The sequence below is a fragment of the Hippocampus bargibanti genome, linkage group LG11 (genome assembly GCF_051943395.1).
Source record: "Hippocampus bargibanti isolate YZ-2025 linkage group LG11, ASM5194339v1, whole genome shotgun sequence".
NCBI lineage: Eukaryota > Metazoa > Chordata > Actinopteri > Syngnathiformes > Syngnathidae > Hippocampus > Hippocampus bargibanti.
The window spans coordinates 13,530,772-13,553,481 of record NC_142744.1 but is presented as its reverse complement, the minus strand read 5'-3'; the positions used below and the strand labels follow the sequence as shown (position 1 = coordinate 13,553,481).

Here is a 22,710-nt window from a genome sequence, read left to right as displayed (position 1 = left end):
ATTCATGAATTTATTCAGGACTTGAAAATATGACGTAGAGTGCCATTCCCGAATTTTTCAGGTTTTGTATTTTATCGTTTAGATACCGATAAAGCGCTGACTATGGCCTCTGCCAATGTTGGGTTTAGTATTTTATCGTTTAGGTTCCGATAAAGCGCTGGCTATGGCCTCTGCCAATGTTGGGTTTAGTATTTTATCGTTTAGGTCCCGATAAAGCGCTGGCTATGGCCTCTGCCAATGTTGTTCATTTCCCTCATTTCCCTCTTTTCCATGTTAGCGCTTTGTTGCAGCTTCAGCTGTTGTTAAAGCACTTTATAAACCAATAAGTATGTATTACATTGTTTTGGACAGCCGCCCTCATTACTCCAGACCCATGTCATTTAGGAATTAACTCTTTTTCTGATGAAAGAAGAGAGTCTAAGGTTTCTAACGCTGCATAGAATGTTCATGTAGTCCTAAAACTCTATTCTGTGGGTCCTGGAATTTGAGTGACAATGACAAAAACTTTGGCACTGGAGTGGACACATTTTTTTGCACATCGTCTGGCAGGAATTAAAATACAGTAAAGTCTCGTTATATCGATATCGGATATATCGATAGTCCCGGTTATATCGATACTATTTTATGCACGCACTGAGAAAATTACATGGAAACAGGGTCGGATATATCGATAGTCCCGGTTATATCGATATTTTTTTTCGGACTCCCTTGAATATCGATATAACGAGACTTTACTGTACATGGCAGGAATTAAAGTACAAAATAAAAATCGTAAAACGTCCTAATTTTTAAATGTGGTTGTGTAAAATTCACAGACAAGAAAAATGGAAACGGTCATTGAAATAAGTCAAAACAATAAATTCACAAATCTGCAAAATGCTGAGAACTTTTTTTTCTCATTGGAATTATGCAATCGGGGATGTTGATTCCCAGAAGGCTCGTCGTCCTTCAACTTATCTCCCATTGGTCACCTCTCCCTTTTCTCTCAAAACCAAACACTGTCTGCCCTGCCTCCTCGCCCTCGACCAACCAGATGGGAAAACATCATATTCCCTTGATTGCCCGTACAAGGCTTGTGAGACATTTTACAAGCTAAGCAGTTGCCTTGAGGGCCAAATATGTTTGCAGGTGGTTTTCACAACATGTCAGGCTTACACACCATCTTTGGCCTAGCATCAACATGTTCATTTTCCCCATCGCTCCTCTCAAGTCCGCTCGCATACTCAAATACTCATCCAACTGTGTTTTTAACCTAGCTTCACCTGGCGTGCAAGTACCTAATCATTTGATTTCCTTGTGGAAATAAACGCAACCGCTTCATTGATTGCATTCACTGTCATTGGGGACAGGAAATGAGGGAGCTTGGTGATAACCATAAAACAGAAAACGAATATGATGTTATGATGTCAACAATATGCCTTCATATTGGCATTTAAAATTCTACAATTCATTGTAGGGTACATGTGTAGTTTTTATTTATATTTTTTGCGATCATGTTTTATATTAAATCACATACTGTGATTTGAGCTTAGTGTTAATTTCTGCTTGTTTTTAATCCTAGAACACAATTGAAAATGTGACACGAGTTTCTTTTTTACTTTTGTTTCAATACAAAATGATCTTGGATTATGTTTTGTAGTTGTTTTTTGAAAACCCTTCTGAAGTATCCATATTTTTATATTTTAATATACAGTAAAGTCTCGTTATATCGATACGCAAGGGAACCCGAAAAATATCGATATAACCGGGACTATCGATATATCCGATCCTGTGGGGGGGGGGCGTAAATGCGGCATCTTTGTTATGGCATGTAATTTCATCATTGGGTTCATGGATTGCGTATCTAACATGTTTTTTGTACAGTAGTGAAGTGAAAAATAAAGTTGTGCAACAACAGCTTTTTGACTAACTCAAGAAACACAAAAAGTGATGTTGGTTGCCCTTTAATGCACAGTATGGAATGTACAGTCATTTTCAAAATCATGACGCTTCAGCAGACAAAACAACAAACATTGTTGCAAAAAACGCTTGCATTCATGTAACAGTACATGTACATAACACTGCAATTAGTATGTATGTAAGCTATTTAAAAAAGTCATCAATCTTCTTCTGCTTCCCATTTTTATATTTTAATATGAACACTTCCATCTTGTTTAACGTTTCTAAAAAACCGGATGCATTTTCTACGGATTCAAAGAAAGATCGCGTGTCCGCAACCCCTTGCAACGCTTTTGTCGAAGTTGCAAAAGGTGTGCATTCAGTCGCTTCTTCTTCATCGTCATCAGCATCATCATCATCATCACGGGAATCTACTGTGGCATACTTGGCTTTGACCTCCGCTGCGATATCCGCATCTGATGAGCTTGGGAATGTCGCAATGTCTTTGTCGACTGCGACATACGATGCAATGTCGGCGACTTTTAGCTTTTCAGCCAACACTGCAAGAGGAATGTTGTCGTCATCCTCTTCGTTAGCTGCAGATGTTTCCTCACTGCACCCTGGATTTTCAAATTTGCAGTGACGGAAGCAGTTCTTGATGGTGTTTTCGGACACCGTGCTCCACGCTTTGGAAATTGCTCTGATGGCATCCAAAACAGTCCATTGTTGAAGACACACGAGCAGCCGTCTGATACACACGAGCTGCCGTCTGAAAATGGCGTCTGCTCGGGAGAGCTGCTCACGTAACAAGACACGTGACCAAGTTGACCAATGGCGCGACGGATATATCGATGTAAACAACAAAAATGGCCGGCGGGGGATGAAAAGGAGCACCGTAATAACCGGATTATCGTAACAACCGGGTATCGTACTAAACGGTACTAATTATACATAAAAAGACTAGAAATGTGCAAGGGAAATGAAAATAATATCGTAATAAGCGGTACTATCGTTATAACCGATATCGATATAACGAGACTTTACTGTATTGACTTTTTAAAAATAAAATTGTCTGCATTTCTGGATGTAATTTTTACATGAGCATTTCAAGATGTAATTTTTACATGAGCATTTTCAATTATTGTCATTTTAAAAATTATATTTCATCATCTGCATTCATTTTCATTGCCGCATTATATGACTGCATTTTTTTATTATTATATTTTGTGGTGTATAATGTGCACCAGAGTATAAGGCACACGCTCAATGAAGGTTGTATTTTCAAACTTTTTCCATATATAAGGCACACCGGAGTATAAAGCGCACCTTCAATGAATGGAAAAAAGTAATCCAAAAATAATATTTAAATATATAAATGTTTTCAAATTTTAAGGCAAACCACATTAAAAGGTGCTACAGTAGAGACTGGGGTTATGCACTATTTCTTTGACAGGGAGACATTTTTATTTATTTATTTATTGTTCTTTAAAGGACAACCGACGTCTCCGGACAAGTTGTGTCCAGAATTTGTAAAATGGCTTCAAATGACTTATACTGAGCCTATTTTAAAAAGATTCCAGTGCATATAGCCATATTTTACGTTTTAAGACTCACGCTGAATCTTCAGGAAGTCTTGTTTTTGAGTTGGTGACGAGTCCATACGTGACGTCACTAAAGGAATGCCCCCTGACCAAAAAAAGACACATTGTAGCAGTCCTTCCATCACGTCAATGTATTTTGCTGTATTGTTTGGTCTGAAAACCTTGTGTGGCAAGAAATCGGTGGCTGCTGACACTAGCTGTGGGACCTGTTGTGGCTCAATATTACTTCACATATACCGTAAGGCGCACCTGAATATAAGGCGCAGGGTCATCTTTTGAAGAAAATAAAGGCTTTTGTGTGCGCCTCATACACCAGATAATATAGTATACAAAATAATGATTTTTAAAAATACATGTTTTTTTTCACAAAATGTGCCTTTTTGTTTTTACTTGACTAGGTTTGGAATTGCTTGTTGAGTCACAGCATTTCACATCTGTGTAGGATCCCTGCTTTGCATTAACTTGGGATTTTTCCCCGGACACTTCCAACACATTTCCACACGCCCAACCAAATATGCACAGAAAACATGCAGACAGGCAGGCTTTGTTAGCAAAAGGAAGCAATTGAAGCAAACTGTGTTGACTGTGTAGCCACACCGCCAGCGAAAGGCGACGCCTACTGTAGCACACCCTCATTTACACTAACCATATAGGTCACACACATGTACATTTATGTAGTTAGGGGGGTGTTTACATGCTATATACATAGCATCTGGAAATTATTCAAAGCACTCGAGCCGCGTTTCTTCTTCTTCAAAGTTGTACACACGATACTCAATGATGGGATGTTGTGTGGCACTTTGAGGGGTTGGAGAAGGGGGGGGGCAGCATGGTGCTTTTGTGGTTGGCATGTCTGCCTCAAAGTTAAAAAACTGGGTTGGAATTCCTGTGTAGAGCTCAACTTCGCATGCCTCCTTTTATGCTTTTACACATTTTTCCATTTACATATAAGGCACACCCAAAAGCTATGATTTTCTTGAAAAGATGACCCTGCGCCTTATATGCAAAGTAATATTGAGCCACAACAGATCTCGCAACTCCTGCCAGCAGCTACCAACTCCATTTCTCCCTGTTGAAGAAATGCATAACTCCAGCCTCGACTGTAACACCTTATAATGTGGTGTGCCTTATATTTGGAAAACGCTTATATGCACTTGTGACATCGAGCTGCTAGCCGTTAGCCTCCGGCCGCATTACCTGCCGCGGGAATTCTCACACGTTATAGCCGTGACGACGTACATTCCCCCTACGGCAAATGGCGGCGCTGCCTCCGATGCCCTCATGACTGTTGTAAACAAGCTGCAAACCCAGTCCTCCAACGCCTTGTTCATCATCTCGGGGGACTTCAATCACGTTTCCCTGAAATCCTCCCTCCCAACATTCACACAATATGTAACTTGTGCCACCAGAGACAATAACATATTGGATTTATTCTATTCTAACGCCAAAGATGCGTACACACTCTCCCCCCTCTCGGAAGAGCAGACCACAATATGGTTTATCTCCAGCCTGTGTACAAACCCCTTGTTCAGAGGCAACCAGCTGTGACCCGCACGGTCAGAAGATGGTCCACAGAAGCTGAAGAAGCTCTGCGGGACTGTTTTGACTCAACCAGGTGGCAGCTCTTCACTGAGATTCACGGGGAGGACATTGATTCACTCACCGACACCATCACAGACTACATAAACTTTTGTGAACAAAACACCGTACCCACCAGGACTGTGCTGTGTTTTTCCAACAACAAACCATGGATTAATCCCGACATAAAAGTCCTCCTGAAGGAAAAGAAAAGGGCTTTTGTGTCGGGCAACAGAGAGGAACTGAAGGCCGTGCAGATCCAACTGAGGAGGAAGATCAGAGAGGGGAAGAAGGCCTACAGGATGAAAATGGAGGAGCAGCTGCAAGCCAGCAATGTCGCTGGTGTCTGGAAGGGCCTGAAAAACATCTCAGGCCACAAAAGCCCAGTGACATTGAACGAAAAAGACAAGGACTGGGCAGATGAACTCAACCGCTTTTTCAATCGGTTTGACAAGTCGCCTGTCGCCCCCGGCCCACCGTCAACTTCACCTGTAGCTGCACCTGCACCAACTCTCACTGGGGCCTTACCCTCCCTGCACCCTCTCACAACCAGCTTCCAGCAACCAACAACTGCCCTCCCAACTGTTGTCACACCCTCAGCCGCCACGTTCCTGCCTGTCTGTCACAACTGCGCAGGTGAGGAACCAACTGAGGAGGATGCAGGTGAGGAAGGCAGCAGGTCCGGATGACATCAGTTTCCGACTCCTCAAGACCTGCTCCGACCAGCTGTGTGTCATTGTCCAGCACTTGTTCAACCTGAGCCTGAAGCTGTGCAGAGTTCCACAGCTGTGGAAAACGTCATGCCTGGTCCCAGTGCCCAAGACCCAACCCAAAGGAGCTCAACAGCTACAGAACGGTGGCGCTGACGTCTCACCTGATGAAGACGCTGGAGACTCGTCCTCGCCCACCTGCGACCGCTGGAAAGCTCATCGCTGGACCCGCTACAGTTTGCCTACCAGCCCAGCATCGGTGTGGACTCCACAGATGATGGCATCCTCCACATTGTGGAGGATGCCATCATCTACCTCCTCCACTCAGCGTTGCTGCACCTAGAGAATGCTGGGAGAACGGTAAGGATCTCCAGTGCCTTCAACACCATCCAGCCAAATCTACTGGGGGACAAGCTGCGGCATGCCGGAGTCGACCATCACCTCACATCCTGGATTACAGATTACCTCACAAACAGGCCACAGTATGTGAGGGTAAAGAACTGTGAGTCGAACAGGTTTATCTGCAGCACCGGAGCGCCGCAGGGGAGGGGACAGTCCTGGCTCCATTCCTGTTCACCCTCTACACCTTGGACTTCAACTACAACACCCCAACCTGCCACCTTCAGAAGTTCTCTGACGACTCAGTTATTGTCGGCCTCATTACAGAGGGAGCCGATAGGGAGTACAGGGGACTGACAAAGGACTTTGTGGACTGGTGCCAGCAGAATCACCTCCAGATCAACACCAGAAAAACCAAGGAGCTGGTGGTGGACTTCTGCAGGAAACAATCCTCACCTGCACCGTTGAACATCCAGGGTTCGGACATTGAGAGGACCTCCTACAAGTACCTGGGTGTTACTCTCAACAATAAACTGGACTGGACTACAAACACGGATGCCCTAATGAAAAAGGGATAGAGTCGCCTCTTCCTACTTTGGAAACTGAGGTCTTTTGGAGTTCAGAGGTCACTCCTAAAGACTTTCTATGACTCTGTGGTGGCCTCAGCCATTCACTATGGAATTGTCTGCTGGTCAGGCAGCATCACCACCCGGGACAGAAAAAGACTGGAACACCTTGTCAAGAGGGCCAGTTCTGTCCTGGGCTGCTCGCTGGACTCTCTGGAGGAGGTGGGCAACAGATGGACGCTAGCTAAACTAAAAGCTATGATGGACAGCCCCTCCCACCCACTCCTGCCCACCCTGACAGCACTGGGTAGCTCCTTTAGTCAAACTCAAAGTCAAAAGTCAAAGTCAGCTTTATTGTCAAAGATTTTATTTTAGCCAGAGATTATTACACCCGTGCTGCAAGAAGGAGAGGTACCGCCGCTTGTTCCTACCGACTGCTGTCAGGCTTTGCAATTCTCAATGATCACATGTGAGAAAAAAAAACTGCACACTTGTATATATGGGTTGATGCCAGTGATGGGCCGTCAGAGCCAGCAAGGCCTTCTCTGCTGGCCTAATATAATCAGACATCATTATCATAATTATAATAAAAGTCAATTTCATTAAAAAAATATTTTTTCTAAATATATATATATATATATATATATATATATATATATATATATATATATATATATATATATATATATATATATATATATATATATATAATTATTCTACATACTGTTTTCTTGATGTTATATTATATCCATTTGGTTATGCTCCTTTCAGTGTTGTAGTTTTAGGTCAGAGTTTTTAATCCAATCAGAATTCAGCTAGCTTGTGTCGCAGGCTGTATGAAATCTGACCGACGCCTTCAGAATCAACAGTGAGGGCGTCTGTGCGCTGTACATGAACGGGCACATGTAGTTGATATATAGTTGCGATAGCCAATCAGATCACGAGTTGGCACAATAAGGCCTGCTAGAGGGCCTCGCGTTGAACATGACATGTACGCGTCCTGTGATTGGATACTCACTTTACCTCAGCCCTCAGCGGAGGCAGTGCTATGCAAATCAACCAAGCTACAACAGATCAGACCCGGAAACTTTAGCAGAAAAACCAAGTATATCTACTTGCTTTTTTAACCCACAATGGCTGAAGGAGAGGACAACTCGCTGTCGCATGTAGGCCTATTCTCAAAAACAAATGAAAAAGATTTGTTTACTTTTATTTTCAACAAATAGTTCGTTTTGTGAACGTCTTGTTGTTTTTCTTATATTAAACTGACATTTTGTAATTTAGCGTAAAATCTTGTTAAAGATTGCATATTCTTGGTGGACTTAATAAAACTTTGTGGACAAATGATTTTAAATTTCCTTTTATTTTTAAGTGTTTGCAGTATCACGTATAGGGACAAGTTCTAATTGCTGATGCAGATTTATTGATGTGTAATTGCTCTGGAAAATAGCCTGTGTTGTAGACGATTAAGGTGATGCCACACCCAGTACTGCATGCGTGTGCTTTTGTAAATGATGTCTCCAGCCGTTGTGTCATAAATTATGGTATTACGAGGGATATTTGTTCAAGTCGGACTAAGTAGGACTTCACTGAAGGCCTAGGTGTGAAATGCACGGACCGCCATTGGTTGATGCAATATTTCAATGTGCCTTTCTTGATACTTGCACTATGTACAGTTTTTTTATGAAACAGTTTTGCACATTTACATTTGCACAGTATACAGTTGACAGTTTTATTTTGTTATGCTCAGAATATCTTGTTTTCTATCCTTTCACCCCCCACCCCATCCCCTTTCAATTGCTGCTGTGGACTGCAAATTTCCCCATTGTGGGACGAATAAAGGTTTTCTGATTCTGACATATAAATTATATTTGGAAAACTTTTTTTATTCATTGAAAGTGTGGCTTATAGTCCGGTGCCCCTTATATATGGAAAAGGTTTGAAAATACACCATTCACTGCGGGTGCGCCTTATACACCAGAAAATATGTGCCACTCAAGGTGGACAGTGTAGAATTACACTGCCTTCTGGAGGCAACTTCTAGAACACAACAAATACAGTAAAGTCTCGTTATATCGATATTCTCGGGAGTCTGAAAAAATATCGATATAACCAGACTATCGATATATCCGATCCTGCGGCACATAAATTTTCTCCTTGCGTTCATAGAAGTAGTATCGTAATAAGCAATACTATCGATATAACCGATATCGATATAACGAGACTTTACTGGACGTTCAATAAAACTGTCAACTTGCTGTATTTCTGTGAAGTAAGGCCGTCATGAGGCTTTGTTTTAACATTTCTAAACATTTTAATTCTAATCCCAAACCACATTGATAATCCTAATTTAAATTCATCACACAAATGCCTAATCCAGTCTTCAAAGCTTCATTTGAAACCCAAACTTGATTGAATTTGCTACCTTGCAAATTTGACAGCTTTCCACCAAACCATCTCATGCTTAAAAGTTATGACTATTTCGTAATCATAAATGCAGTTTACCTTGTATAGTAATTGCTTTTGATGACACATGATGGCACACCTTAAGTCATTGTTTTCAACAAGAATAATTTAATCAATGGCGACATCACAAGAGTAAATTCCACAAGAATACATCCAACTTGGTAGTCATGCGGGTTTCTGTTCTGGCATAGTCTGGCATATTTATTGGTGCCTGTGACGCCATTTTAACACTTGGTGGTAATAAAGTCCAAACCATTCTTGGGGATTTAAAATTGAGAACTACTCCATTCCTTCATTTTGGATAGTGAAAAAGAGCCATGGGGAGTCTAACAAGTATAGTAAACTCATCAATAGGGCCTCGTTCTGCCATCCTGCATCAAGTGCATAGAATCACATGAAGGCGATGTTGTCCCATGGGGGCTCAAAGCGACTTCCTGCAGTTTCTCCAAATAGACGACAACCCTACAGGCGGATTTGGTCATTGCGTGGGTTTACTTTAGGTCGAGCAAGAAAAATGTAAGTGACAGAATGAATCACTTGCAGCGGTAAATAAAAAGTGTTGGGGAGGGATTTGTCTGATCATTATTCACACAAACAAAACATTAGTGATTTACACATGTAGAAAGGTGCCTTCTTTCTCCATCCCCTAGGAGGCAGTGTTGCTGTATCAGGTGACTGGCACAATTCACCTCGTGTTTTGCCATTAAATATTGGAAATTGAAAAATGGAAAACCAGCGACGTCGATCTTATAGCGTTTATTTAACACTAGTTGAGAAAGAAATTCAAACCGGGACTTGTTTTCCTAAAGACTCCTCTGCCTAAAAACATTCTTTGTTCTGATTTGGCATCCTGTCATCTTGCGTGTTTTACAATTTATAAATGCAGAACAGGGTGTGACTCATTCCAGTTCAATGGAAGGAGCAACATTCCCTCCTTGCGGATGGCGGGACAAGCCTTGGGCCATGTGAATGGTCGAGACCTTTGTGTGAATGAATACGTTGAAATTGCCTCGGCCACTGGCCTCAAAATCGAACGTACGCTGAGCCACAAATTCACCTTTCACAATTCACAAGGGGAATGAACTTTAAAACCCATATTCAAGGTTTACGAGCCACTTATAACCTTAACTTATTCACTCACATTCCCTAATTTATTTAGGAATTGAAAAGCACGACGTGAAGCGCCATTCGGGGGCACTGATAAAGTGCTGGTCAGACTTCTGGCAATGTTGTTCCCTTCCACAAGGGGGCAGCATTTGCATTTTGTCCATGTCAGCGCTTTGTTAAAGCTTCAGCTGCTGTTAAAGCGCTATATAAATCAATATGTATGTATTGTACTATATTTTGTACAGCCACCCCCATTTCAAGCTCAGATATCTCCAGACCCAATAACTTAGGAATTAACTCATTTTAAAGTCCAAGGTTTCTTACGCTAAATTGAATGTTTATGTAATCCTAAAAATCAATATTCTGTGGATTCTGCGGTTTAAGTGACAATGACGAAAACCCTGGCACTGGACTGGACACATTTTTGCATATCGTCTGGCAGTGAATGCGTTAAGAGCCTTTTGAACATTGTGACCACTAAAATGTGTTTCTGATCTTAACCGAACACTGGCGAAACATCAACACCTGCTTCCCTCATAAACACACAGAGGATAAAAAAAATAATAATTACAATTACCTCATTCACTGCCAGAAGTGCAAAAATGCATCCAGTGCTGTGGCAGGGTTTTTGTCATTTTCACTCAGATTCCAGGACCCACAGAATATTGTGTTTTAGAACTACATAAACATTCAATGCAGCGCAAGAAACCTTAAACTCTCTTCTTTCATCAGAAAAAATATAGTTAATTTTAAATTATATGGGTCTTGAAATGAGGGCAGCTGTCCAAAACAATGCAATACATACATAGTGGTTTATATAGCGCTTTAAAAACAGTTGAAACTGGAACAAAGCGCTTTATTGGCACCCAAACAAGACAAATTTGGGAAAGGCGCTCTACGTCATATTTTCCCGAATAAATTTGTGGATGGCAATGAATGAGTGAAAAAGAAGTCATGAAAATCAGATATACTGTATTTGTGTGAAAGATTTTCAGACAATCTCTCCCCATAGAGATGGTGGAGTGCAGGTGGTTGCATCCAGCAGGGCTGAGAGCGACTTGCATGGGTCCAAGGTCTGTGCAGAAGGGTAGCAGATGGCGAGTCTAACAAGAGCAAAGTCACACTGGGCGCCTCTATCTCGCACCGGTGGAACGGGAAAAGGGGGTGCGCTTCATCCAGGTAGTGGAGGGCAGCTGCTAAAGGGGGCTTATGATGACACCACAGCCTCTGTGGGTAAACCTGCGACTTGCGTGGGTCTTAATGGTGTCCATCGCAAATGTGTGTTTAGTAGAAACACAGTCCAGTCCAATTTGGGGTTTTAAATCACGCAGACTATCAAACTTTTCTTGCATAGTTGCATAGTTGAAAAAGAAGTTGTACAACATCCGTGCTAAACTAAGCTGGCGAAATCCATCAGCCGTACGTGTGGATGACGCAGTGTCGCTTGAGATGGTGCATGAGGATAAAGGTTTTACCGCATTCTGCGCAGTTGTACGGCCGCTCGCCGCTGTGCGTGCGCTGGTGCACGCGCAGGCTGCTCTGCTGCGTGAAGCGCTTTCCGCACTGCAGGCAGCCGTACGGCTTCTCGCCGGTGTGCGTGCGGTGGTGGATGCTGAGGTGCGACGAGCACTGGAAGCCTTTCCCACACACGGCGCACCAGAAGGCGCGCTTGCGCCTGTGGCTTTGCTGGTGCAGTTTGAACTGGTGCAAGCGTGAGAAGGTCTTGCCACACTGCGCGCAGGCAAAGCCACGAGAGAAGTGGCGGTGGGCAGCGTCCGGGCGGGCAAAAGATGCCTGTGAGGCGGTCGCCGGGGGCCTGTCCGGCCGCTGTGGATAGACCTCCTCTTTGCGCGGGTCCGACTGATGTGTTGGTGGAAAGGTGGATGACGGCGGCTCCTTGGGGTACTCGCTGTCATAAACACCATTAGATGGAGCTTGAGGGGATTCTGCCAACCTACGAGGCGGTTCAGGAAATGCATCCGAATATTCGTCCACCACGCTAGAAAATTCTGGGAAAGCCGAGTCAATATCGTCCGCGTTGATGATGGATGCCCAAAGTTGGTGGTCCCGCTCCTCCAGAGACATGTCGGAAAGTTGGTTCTGCTTGGCAGCACCTAGTTGGCATTCGCCCCGGCTAAAGCCGCCCAACGCCGATTCCTCTTTCTCCATCTTGACCAGCATGTTGATCCCGCTTACCTCGGTGCAATGCTCACGCGATGGGAACGAGTCTCCAAAGTCTGAAGCAGTTTTCTGAAGGTCCTCCTCAAACCTCTCGGAAATGTTTGGGTACTCAAAAGATGAACCTTCTGCCACAGAACGAAAATAAGAATGTTAGCATTTACCTTGCGTTTCACATCCAAAGGTTAATTCCGTACTGACCAGAGCCAGTGGGATCGGCGATCCACAGAACCTCTTCCGGCCTCTCTTCCTTGATGGTGAAGGAAACGTTTGTGCCTTCCACCTCAGAACACTGAACAACAAAATAAGAAAAGATGACCCGCTACAATGCATTCAAAACTCTAATTGATTTTTTTAAGCCAGGACAGTAACCAGGTTTGAAATGACAACATGAGTTAGCCCGTAGGTGTGTTAAAAAAATAGTACACTCGTACTTCATCCGAGCCAGATTCTAATATTTCAGGGGAGGGTGACACGTGAGAAAGTATAACATGTGTTTTCTGCTGCCATTGGAAGAACCTGAAACGGTTTAGCGTTACTCACCTTGATCCCTCCTGTTGAATGGACTGTGTATCCTATATCTCGTCCTCTGTCCGCCAAGTTTTCTGGAAATAAAATAAGAAAGTGATGGAGGGTGTGCTCTGTACCATCTTTTATCAATGAGAATGATGTCATCTGGAAGCAGCAGACATAACATGTCTGGAGAGAAAACTTCCAAATGTGCTCAGAAATAGAGACCCTGAATCTTTATTAAAACTAGTGATGTGCCAGACTGTGCTGAGGTTCTTTGTTCACGTGTCAATGACTAAAAAAAACAAATATTATTTCAAGTAACACACGCGCATTCATTCACAACACAACTCCCTGCCATTTTGATCCCATCGTATTTATGGTATCATTTTAATCACTGTCTGTCTTGACATTTATTTTCCTCATAAAGGCGCAATAGAATAAATGAAGCCTCAAGATGCTTCGGCCCAGGAGCGTACCAATAGTATGTAAAGCTTCATTGTGACTGTAAAGTCTCATTGAGGGTTTTGAAAGGCGCTTAGAAATGAAATGTATTATTATTGCTTCGGTTTTCCATCGCTACATGAAACTGAACTCTAATTTGAAAACCTAAACTTTGCTTAAAGCCCTAAGTAACCTTGTGTCGTAACACGTGTTTTAGGCATTTTAATAGTTTTGCTGTAAAAACTATTTCCCTTAGATAAAGGCGCGGTGGTCTTTGTAGTGATGCTCCTTACCAAATACTCGCTGCATCTGCGCGTTTTTATTCTCGATCGCTTGAAGCTTCCTTTTCAACATCTCGTTCTCGCTCTGCTTCCGCGAGATTTCCAGGTGCAGGAAGGCACTATTGTCATCGACAAGCTTGCTGATTTCGGCGACCGCCGCCTTCACCAAAACTTCCATGATGGACGACAGCTGCGTTTGAAAAGCGACACAAGCCATGTTTCCTTTCATCTACGACCACACTAGCATGGGGAAACGACAAAAAAGGCGTGCTTTTACGAGCTAAATGACGTTTTAACAGCACGCGGATATTGGGAAAAGCATTCCATCCCGACTCACAAACTCACTTCCGGGTGAGGCGGGAACGCACAGGACGTTTATAGTAACGTGATGACGTAAATACGTAATGACGTGATTATCACCTCATATTGATCAAAATGTGTACTGTATTTTTCTTGCCAAACATCATATTCATAAATCTAAATTTTGTGGGAGGAAACCCCTATTTGTAATATTTCAAAATGAAATGAAACTATATCAGAAAACAATTCAACCATCTGCCGACCCAAATGCTATCAAAACACATGATTTGTTGATGAAATATGGCATAGGATGATGTGCTTGCCGAATTCATCTGGTGTCCCCCCCCCCCTCTCTTTTTTGTCAATTTCACTATGTTGTGCAGACTCGATGGAATGTTAAAACCCCTGGCACCCCCCTCCCCCCGCTCTATCTCTCTTCTATTTTGTTCTTCTTGTAAAATGATTATCTGTCAGGAACTCCTATTTCCTGTGCGATCAGGTACTGTCTCATACGCGATTATGTCACCTAATGTATGTTGCCAACTATTTGGAAAATATCAAGTATGCAGAAATATTTGCTGAGACACACCTCAGATGTACTTTTAGAAGCTCCACAAGCTATTCAAAACCAATGGTTTTGTCTACTTTTGTTGTGTTTTGTTTGCAGTGTTGTTTGTTTGTTTGTTTGTTTCTGTTGCTTTGTATGTTTGCATGCCATTTGAATTAATTTAAAAAAAAATGTGTACTGTATTTAAAACCAAAGCTCGTATTTGATGCATGGAGATATTAGGAAATAATTTCGAAGTATAAGTAGTTGCTAGTGATAATATCGGTTGATGAAGCGATTCCAATTCCAACTTTGTTAAATGTCTTTGAAAATGAAAATACATGTAAAATGTCATTAAATGATCTTGCAGTACAGTTAAGTGGGTGTCCAGAATAAACTTGAAATGTGTTTTATTTAGAGCTGATGATGCTCACAACAGTTTTGTTTGGCTGTTTAACAATCAGGCAACGACACACTTGACAAATCCAATCCAAATGTGGAATATTTTGCACGATGAACAAAAGACCAATAAGCACACAGTTAAGGGTACATAAATACATGGTGACATCAGCAACAACAAAAAGTAATCAGAATTCCAGGTTGCTGTTATCGTACAAAATGTCAGTCATTTGAAACGCTGCAGAAGTTGACATACTATAATGTGGATTATACAGTATCTGTATGTATGTGTCATTCGTTTTGTTTATTCCTATAATGCAAGAAATGTGCAATATTGATGTTTTCTCAATAGTGTATAGTGGTTGCAGAAACATCTCGATAGTGATATTACAATTAAAAATAACTTAACCCTTGGTGTTTGCCAAAAACTAACAAAGTGGGCTTAAATGTCACAGCTTGTTTGCTTGAGCTTCTGGGTTCAGGGAAGATTCACAGCAGAGCCAAATAGCAAAATGGACGGTTGAATCTCGTCTGTGTAAGCTCTCCGTCGTACAGGAGTGGTCCATAGATGAAAAGGTTTCCTCAGCCGTCATCTGTACTTCTTTGACGGTGTCAGACGTTTCACTTCTCATCAACATGACTATTCCCTGAAGCTACACTGATTACTTCTTTTGTCCTGACTGATGATGGTCTATGACTGGCCATGATTGCCCCGTTCGCTCTTGTATCACCTCATCAGCATGACTAAGCCTATGTGGTGACGATCTAAGTAGTCACAATCGGAATTAAACCTCACACCACCACCATGGTAATTTAGTGAAGGGTTTGCTGTTTTATAAAAGTAGTGCATTTTACTCCCTTCAAACCCTTTATTTTCTTTTGCTCAGATTTTAAGCTCACTGTCGTCAAATGAGTGATTGCTAGCTTTTAGGTGCATAAATACTGCAGATTGAGGGCCTGCAATGTTGAGTCTTTTTTGAGAATTTGTTTAGTCTCCCCAATGTATCAAATAAACTACATTACTTTGTTTTTCATTTGGCAGTCTATCTTTTGGATGCACTTATTTTTGTCTTAAGGTGTTTATCGGTTTGAAATAAGTAGGAATTTTGTGTTGCCAAAGGACCTTTGTAAATTTTCAGAAACAGCTGCAATATAAGGTACTGCTACTCATCTCCTTTTTTGTTGAATCAGTTGAATTTCGTTAATTCTGATTCCACAAACTCAATATTAATCAGTCTACCGTAGTTGGGGCACATAAAATATACAGCAAAAGAAATTGGACTTCCCATTTAAACATAACAATTACTTACATGTGCGGTGCAGGTATTACTTTTGTCCACTTGGAGTCACCATCCTCATGTACCCGTGGTGCATGTGTGAGTTGGCGTGCATGGCTTTCATAGAAAGGCCTAGCGAGTGACGCCTTGACATCCATAGTGTGAGTTCTAAGGATGTGAACGTGATTGTTTTCTTCCCGTTTAGCGGTTTCCATCGCCAAAATTGAAACTAGATGAGTTCAGAGAAACAAGTTCTGAAATGTTATCTCTACTGGTGAAGCTTCATGTGGAGCTGCAGTTTGTCGTCGTGGTCAAAGTCCTGACCACAGACATCACACTTGAACATCGCTTCACTTTTGCACTGGTGCCTCTCAAAAAGAACAAATGAGTCAAAACTTTGCCCGCACGACGAACAAATGTAGCAATTCTGAGCCGAGTCAGAGGATGGCAGACCGAAGTTGAGGATGGTCCCATCCTCTGGCGCCGCCATTCCCGCCTGCGAGAACGGATCCATCATATCCATCGCACTCTTGGGGGCGTAATCTCGCCATTCACCGGTGTCTAAAACCTCGCCATACGTGTGACCGATAACCGAGTCGGCCAAGGCTAACGGTCCGAGCGAGGGATCAGTGGGTATTTCCTGCGAGCAAGTTTCGGGCATCGGGCAGGTGATGGGGTGCAGTCCCTGCCTTTCCCCGTTCTTGTCTGAAAGAATACAGAAAGGCAACACAATTAAATGAACTACATCCTCTGTTTTTCTGGGTAATTTTTATTTGGTAAGAGGGTGGTTATTACGGATGACTGACAAGAGGAGGAAGCTGAATCATATGACCCCAGTATTCTGTGTGTTGTGCAGTTTTAACAATGTAAAATGTCTACAATACATAATTTATGTTGTGCTTTCACAAAAGCTATTGCTGTAACAAATCGCTATCCTTAACTCCTAGAAATATAAAAATGACAGACGTAGCTAGCTATATAGTTAGCTTGCTAGCTATATAGAGACGCTCCCCAGCTTACGAACATTCGAGTAATGACAAACGGTACATACGAACATTTTTGCGGGTACTGTATTTCAAAAAACGTTTGGACAGAGATGCTGTAAGTTACATTTTGTATTGCGCGTCTTTTTCCGGCCAAGCTCGCTTGTAATTACTGAATTAAGTGCCAGCAGCTTCAGTAATGGCTTACTGAAGACCCAAGGATAGACGTTTTCGTACGACAGTAGGTGTGAATTTATTTAGTACCGTGTCTCTTCATATGGCAGTTGAGGCTGGACTTCTGGTTGAAGCATCGTCCGCAGGTGGGGCATCCGTAGGGCTTCTCGCCCGTGTGGATGCGCAAGTGTCGCTCCAGATGGCCAGCACGCACAAACATCTTACCGCAGTATGAGCAGAAGAAGCACTTCTTGGGCCGGGACGCTTGGGAGGAGTCGGCGCCATTTCGTGGGTGGCCAGAGAGCTCCCACGGCAGACCGCGGGGGTCAGAGGTTGCACAAGGGTAAGGCAGCTGGGATGGCATTATATGGTTGTTGTTTCCTATGTAAGGTTTTTCAGGGAATGTGAATGTGCTGCAAGAGGCCTCGGCGTGAGGTGGGATAAGATGAGCTCCCACCGGGACCCCCGTGCCATTCTGTGGAGTCCAATCACTTGCCTCCCCACATGACTTTTGATTGTCTGCCACTTCCCTTTCAGGTTGTGTCACACTCTCCTCCACGGGCTCTGATTTAATCGTTGCGGGATGGGGGGGATCCGGACACTTAGCAGAAATGTGATCGGTCACCGACGTAATGTTGTCGCCTGCTGGACAAACACCTGTCGTGTTTGTACTTGGGGGCTTTGTTGGGGGGTGTTGGAAGTTAGTGGGTGCCGACTGAAGACCTGAAAGGACAAGTCGTTGATTGGAAACTTAAAAGGGAACTCAAGGAAAATGTTACTCTAAACATGGAACTCTGGTTAAGATTACACTGACGAAATAAGAATAAAACACTTTCAACAATGCGTTTTAATCAATTTCAGGGTGCTGCTATTCTGTCCGATACCACCGCCTGCTGTTGACAAGAACTGATATCAAAGTGCAACTCGGGCTTGCATTGTGAACGTCAGAGCTCTCCCTTTTACCTGGGTTCGGACGAATGACGCTGACAATGCCGCGTGCTGGAGAATAATGAAAATGGATGATGAACCTGCTTCATTGTATTAAACTTTTTTGGGCCATGTTACTAATTCATCCAGAACAGAACCAATGCGGAATATTAAAGTGTCCTTGAGAGTTTTGAAATGCGCTTATAAATGAAATATATTATTATTATTTAAGACTTTCAAACACCCACTCGTTATATCGATATCGGTTATATCGATAGTACTGCTTATTACAATACTATTTCTATGAACGCAAGGAGAAAATTTACATGCTGCAGGATCGGATATATCGATAGTCCGGTTATATCGATATTTTCTCCGACTCCCGAAAATATCGATATAACGAGACTTTACTGTCTGTCTGTCTGTCTGTCTGTCTGCATGCATGCATGCATGCATGTATGTATGTATGTATGTATGTATGTATGTATGTATGTATGTATGTATGTATGTATGTATGTATGTATGTATGTATGTATGTATGTATGTATGTATGCATGTATGTATGTATGTATGTGTGTATTTCTTTATCTAGTTATCCAGTTATTTAGTTATCCATTTATTTAGTTATTTATCTATTTATTTGGTTACTTATCTATTTATTTAGTTACTTATCTATTTATATAGTTAATTTGTAAAAATAAATACATGAATAGATAACTACCACAATAAAGCACATGACAAAGACAGTGACATTCAAACCCAATATATAAAATAATATATAATATATAAATTAATAAATACACAAATAAATACAAAAATAACCAAACAAATAAATAAACAAATAAGTGCATACATAATCACATGAATAAATATGTAAATAAAAAAAACTAATAAATAGTTAGATGAATAAATGAATAAATAAATGAATAGAGGAATACATGAATACAATTTTTTTTAACGTGGGTCAATTATTCATCAAAATCTAATTTCGCCAAATACAATCGACATCTGCCTCAAAATTATCAGTCAGGCACGACCATTGTTCATCTATCTGTGCCAAGCAGAAGTGAAGGCGGGATATTACACAAAAAAAAAAAAAAAATCAGTGTGGGGCATGTGCGAGTTGGTCTCTACTCGAGCTCTAGTTAACAAAACAACAGCAACAAGGGATCAAATTGACTTGTGACTTACTTCGCTGGTGGATCTTGACGTGCCCCTTGAGGCTGCACTTCTGGTTAAAGCGTCGCCCGCAAACATCGCAACGGTACGGCTTTTCCCCCGTATGTATCCTCTTGTGACGCTCCAGGTTTCCGGAATGTTCGAAACATTTCCCACAGTAGGGGCAATTGAAGCCGCGCTTGAACATCAGGCGATTGACCATGCGGCGTCGCATGTTGTTGTACAAGTGTCGGTGTGGCCCGCGACTGGGAGCTCCCGTCTGCCGGACATCAGCCGGAACGTCACTTTGATTTTCGCAAGGTTTTTCTGTCGGTAGTCCGGGTTGATCGCATCCCTCCTGTTCTGTGGGTTCACGCTTGACCACCACTTCGACATTGGGAAAGTGGCTTTGGACCTGTACTGGCCTCTCAGCTTCAGCGACAACTGTGGACAAAGAAGCACATTTTCTGACATTTTAACAGAGCAAAGTATAAACCTCACCATCAGAACCAATAAATAATCAAAAATATCTGATGATTCAAAAAGCATGAATAGTTGGTTCATTGAAAACTCAAAGACTAAATAAAAAGTGTCCTTTATGTTGACTGAAATGCTGGAGAATAATGAAAATCGTGCTTTTGAAACTTTTTTTAATCTTTGCCTCATTTACTTAACTCCTGAGTAGCAAAGTACAGCCACGCAAAGATTGACCGTCGAATTAAGCATGTTAATATCTTAAGCCAGGGATGTCAATGGATGCTACATCTTCGTGTTTGCTTTCAACATTTAGCTTGTAGCAGACGTACACATTTCACCATGGCATCCCTCATCCATTGGTGAAAAGGACGCTTTGATCCTCTCTCTAGAACAGCGTCATGCAGTAAAGAGGTTACAGAAAGTACTTAAGAATGAATGACTCTCCGTGTCTTTGTGTTGTCATATTATTTATAATTTAGTTTTTTTCTTCTTTTGACTTCAAGATGGTGCCGCGAGAGTACATGCTTTTACAGCAGCTCCTGTATTTTAGTTTTCTACTTCTTTCTTTCCTTTCCTCTTCCTTTCATAACTTTGATGCTGTGAAAGTTAAATTTCTCCACTGCGAGACTAATAAAGGTAAATCCAATCCAACGACATCCCTGCTCCACTGGAGAAAAGGATGCTTTTATCCTCCCCTATTTCATCTAGAACTGCTTCATGCAACAAAGAAGATGCAGAAAGTGCTCAAGATTGAATGACTATCTGTGTCTTTGGTGTTGTGTCACATTATTTGATACAGTAAAGTCTTGTTATATCGATATCGGATATATCGATAGTCCCGGTTATATCGATACTATTTCTATGCACGCACGGAGAAAATTACATGCAAACAGGATCGGATATATCGATAGTCCCGGTTATATCGATATTTTTTCGGACTCCCTTGAATATCGATATAACGAGACTTTACTGTAGTTCATTTTTTTGTTGTTTTGACTTCAAGATGGTGCCGCGAGAGTGGCTGCCTTTACAGCAGCTCCTGTATTTTGTTTTTCTAGTTCTTCCTTTCCTCATACTTTCTTGTGAAATGTAAATTTCTCCACTGCTGGATTAATAAAGGCTAATCCAGTCCAATCCAAACTCATTTTAGTCATTGTAATGAAGTATTTTGGAAACTGTGTCCATCTAGGAAACATGTTTTCTCCCCTTTGTCTTTAAATTCGTTTTGGTCTAAATAGAAGCATGTGAGATTAAAAAAAACATAACTGAGTTATCCCATTGATATTGAAATGTGGTCAAATATTACTCAACGCTGCTGCCCGAGAGATCGTCAATGATTTTATCATTTAAGAAGAAATGTCATTCCAGGAAGTTATCTGTAAGCTTCTTGCAAATGTCGTGAGGTATATTTCAGTAACGGGTTGTGAAGAAGTTTAAATTTGAGTATTTTATAAAATGAATAAAGTGGTAAATTATAAGGTGCAAAATTTATATGTTTTGAGTAACCCAACATCATCAGTGGGGTGGCAGCGGGTATTGTAACATGGTCCCAGACTGTAATATGAGAGTACGTACAGGTATATGATTCACGTGTTGTATTACTCCGGTACCGTTCAAACGTTACCCTCAACACCGTAGAAGACACAAATGCCTCTTTGACGTTTACCATAAAAGTTCAAATTCTCTGATGTTTACAAAAACGTGTGTGTTGGCATGTTAAGAGCACAGTAAGATGTACTCCAACCGGGGTGTCAGGGTGCCCACCTCGTGAGTGTAGTTGATGATGTTGCGCTTCCCGCAGGCTGTCCGCCGTGCGGTGGGCGGCTCTTAGCTCGCCGTGCAGCACTTCCATGCTGCTCCTCAGCCGCCGAATCTCGTGGTCCCGCTGGGTCACCTCGAGGCGTAGCACCACCATGCCATCCTCTACCACTTTGGTGATCTGCGCCGCAGCGGCGTTGCAAAGGGCGGTAATGATGGAGCCGATCTGGCCGTGAAGTGCTGCGCCACTCGACATGATAACGGCGAGAGGGCCACGGGAAAATCCCTCAACCACTGGTGGGGTTTACACTTTGGAGGGGCCTGGTTGAGTTACTTCAGCGTGGTCATCGTGCACAAGTTAATTGCGTGTAAACACAAATGCGGCTTAGGCCGGAAATCGGGGTGAACGTAATACGGTAAAGCAACCCCAAACGACGTAAAACGTAATTTCGGGTTCAATGTTGTACCGTAAAGCAACTCCAAAAGACGCAAAACGTAATTTGATTGAACGTAGTAACGTACACTAACTCCAAACGACGAAAAAAGAAAATTGTGTCCGACGGAAATCCTGCAGCGTTTCGTTTGTGTAATCCCTCAGTCGTACAGGAATGATCCTTCGAGGAAAGGGTTTCTTCAGCCGTCATCTGTACTTCTTTGAATGCGTCTGATGTTTCGCTCTTCATCCGAAGAGCTTTGTTAGCGAACGTCTGTTTACGCTCTCAGTCGTACAGGAGTCGTCCATCGATGAAAAGGCTTCTTCAACTGTCATCTGTACTTTAGCGTTTCGCTCCTCAGCCGACAAGCTTTGTCAGTGAACTACAATTTTGCTGGTAGCTCTGGCCCTATATATATATCCCTAATATACAGGGGTGGCGGGGCCAGACCCCTGCTTTGATAGGTCTCTGCTCTAAGGTTGGGGGGGGGGGCAGTGGACTAATCCCTGAAGCGAACCTGTTTACTTCTTTTGTCCTGTCTGATTACGGTCTGTGATTGGCCCTGATTGCTCCATTCACCCTGGTATCACCTCATCAGCATGACTAAGTCTATGTAAT

At 42.3% G+C, this 22,710-nt stretch overlaps 2 protein-coding genes across 3 annotated transcripts; both read right to left on the bottom strand.

Annotated features, from left to right (window-relative positions):
- Positions 1-7,395: 7,395 nt before the first annotated feature.
- LOC148891683 (uncharacterized) lies at positions 7,396-14,004 on the bottom strand. 2 transcript variants are annotated; one of them, XM_089009032.1, is made up of 4 exons: positions 13,671-14,004; positions 12,967-13,028; positions 12,625-12,715; positions 7,396-12,551 (listed from the first exon to the last, which is right to left on the bottom strand). In XM_089009032.1, the coding sequence occupies exons 1-4, from the start codon at positions 13,885-13,887 to the stop codon at positions 11,659-11,661; spliced, it is 1,263 nt and encodes a 420-aa protein (XP_088865158.1). In that variant the 5' UTR covers positions 13,888-14,004; the 3' UTR covers positions 7,396-11,658. The 2 variants fall into 2 exon arrangements, with proteins under 2 accessions (XP_088865158.1, XP_088865159.1); XM_089009033.1 differs by having other exon boundaries at positions 7,396-12,548.
- A 985-nt stretch (positions 14,005-14,989) lies between these two features.
- Positions 14,990-22,493, bottom strand: LOC148891682 (uncharacterized). Its single transcript, XM_089009091.1, has 4 exons — positions 21,665-22,493; positions 19,457-19,867; positions 17,429-18,061; positions 14,990-16,886 (listed from the first exon to the last, which is right to left on the bottom strand). Exons 1-4 carry the CDS (start codon positions 21,912-21,914, stop codon positions 16,450-16,452), a joined length of 1,731 nt encoding a protein of 576 aa, XP_088865217.1. The 5' UTR covers positions 21,915-22,493; the 3' UTR covers positions 14,990-16,449.
- Between the last annotated feature and the right edge of the window lie 217 nt (positions 22,494-22,710).

Bases quoted from the DNA above. Each gene is read 5' to 3' on its own strand.
- LOC148891683 (XM_089009032.1), bottom strand. From the start codon at position 13,887: ATGAAAGGAAACATGGCTTGTGTCGCTTTTCAAACGCAGCTGTCGTCC. The intron at 13,029-13,670 runs GTAAGGAGCATC...TTTTATTTCCAG, and splicing joins GCAGATGCAGCGAGTATTTG to AAAACTTGGCGGACAGAGGA. The intron at 12,716-12,966 runs GTGAGTAACGCT...TTTGTTGTTCAG, and splicing joins ATTCAACAGGAGGGATCAAG to TGTTCTGAGGTGGAAGGCAC.
- LOC148891682 (XM_089009091.1), bottom strand. From the start codon at position 21,914: ATGTCGAGTGGCGCAGCACTTCACGGCCAGATCGGCTCCATCATTACC. The intron at 18,062-19,456 runs GTAAGTCACAAG...TTGTCCTTTCAG, and splicing joins CGTCAAGATCCACCAGCGAA to GTCTTCAGTCGGCACCCACT. The intron at 16,887-17,428 runs GTACTAAATAAA...GTATTCTTTCAG, and splicing joins CTGCCATATGAAGAGACACG to ACAAGAACGGGGAAAGGCAG.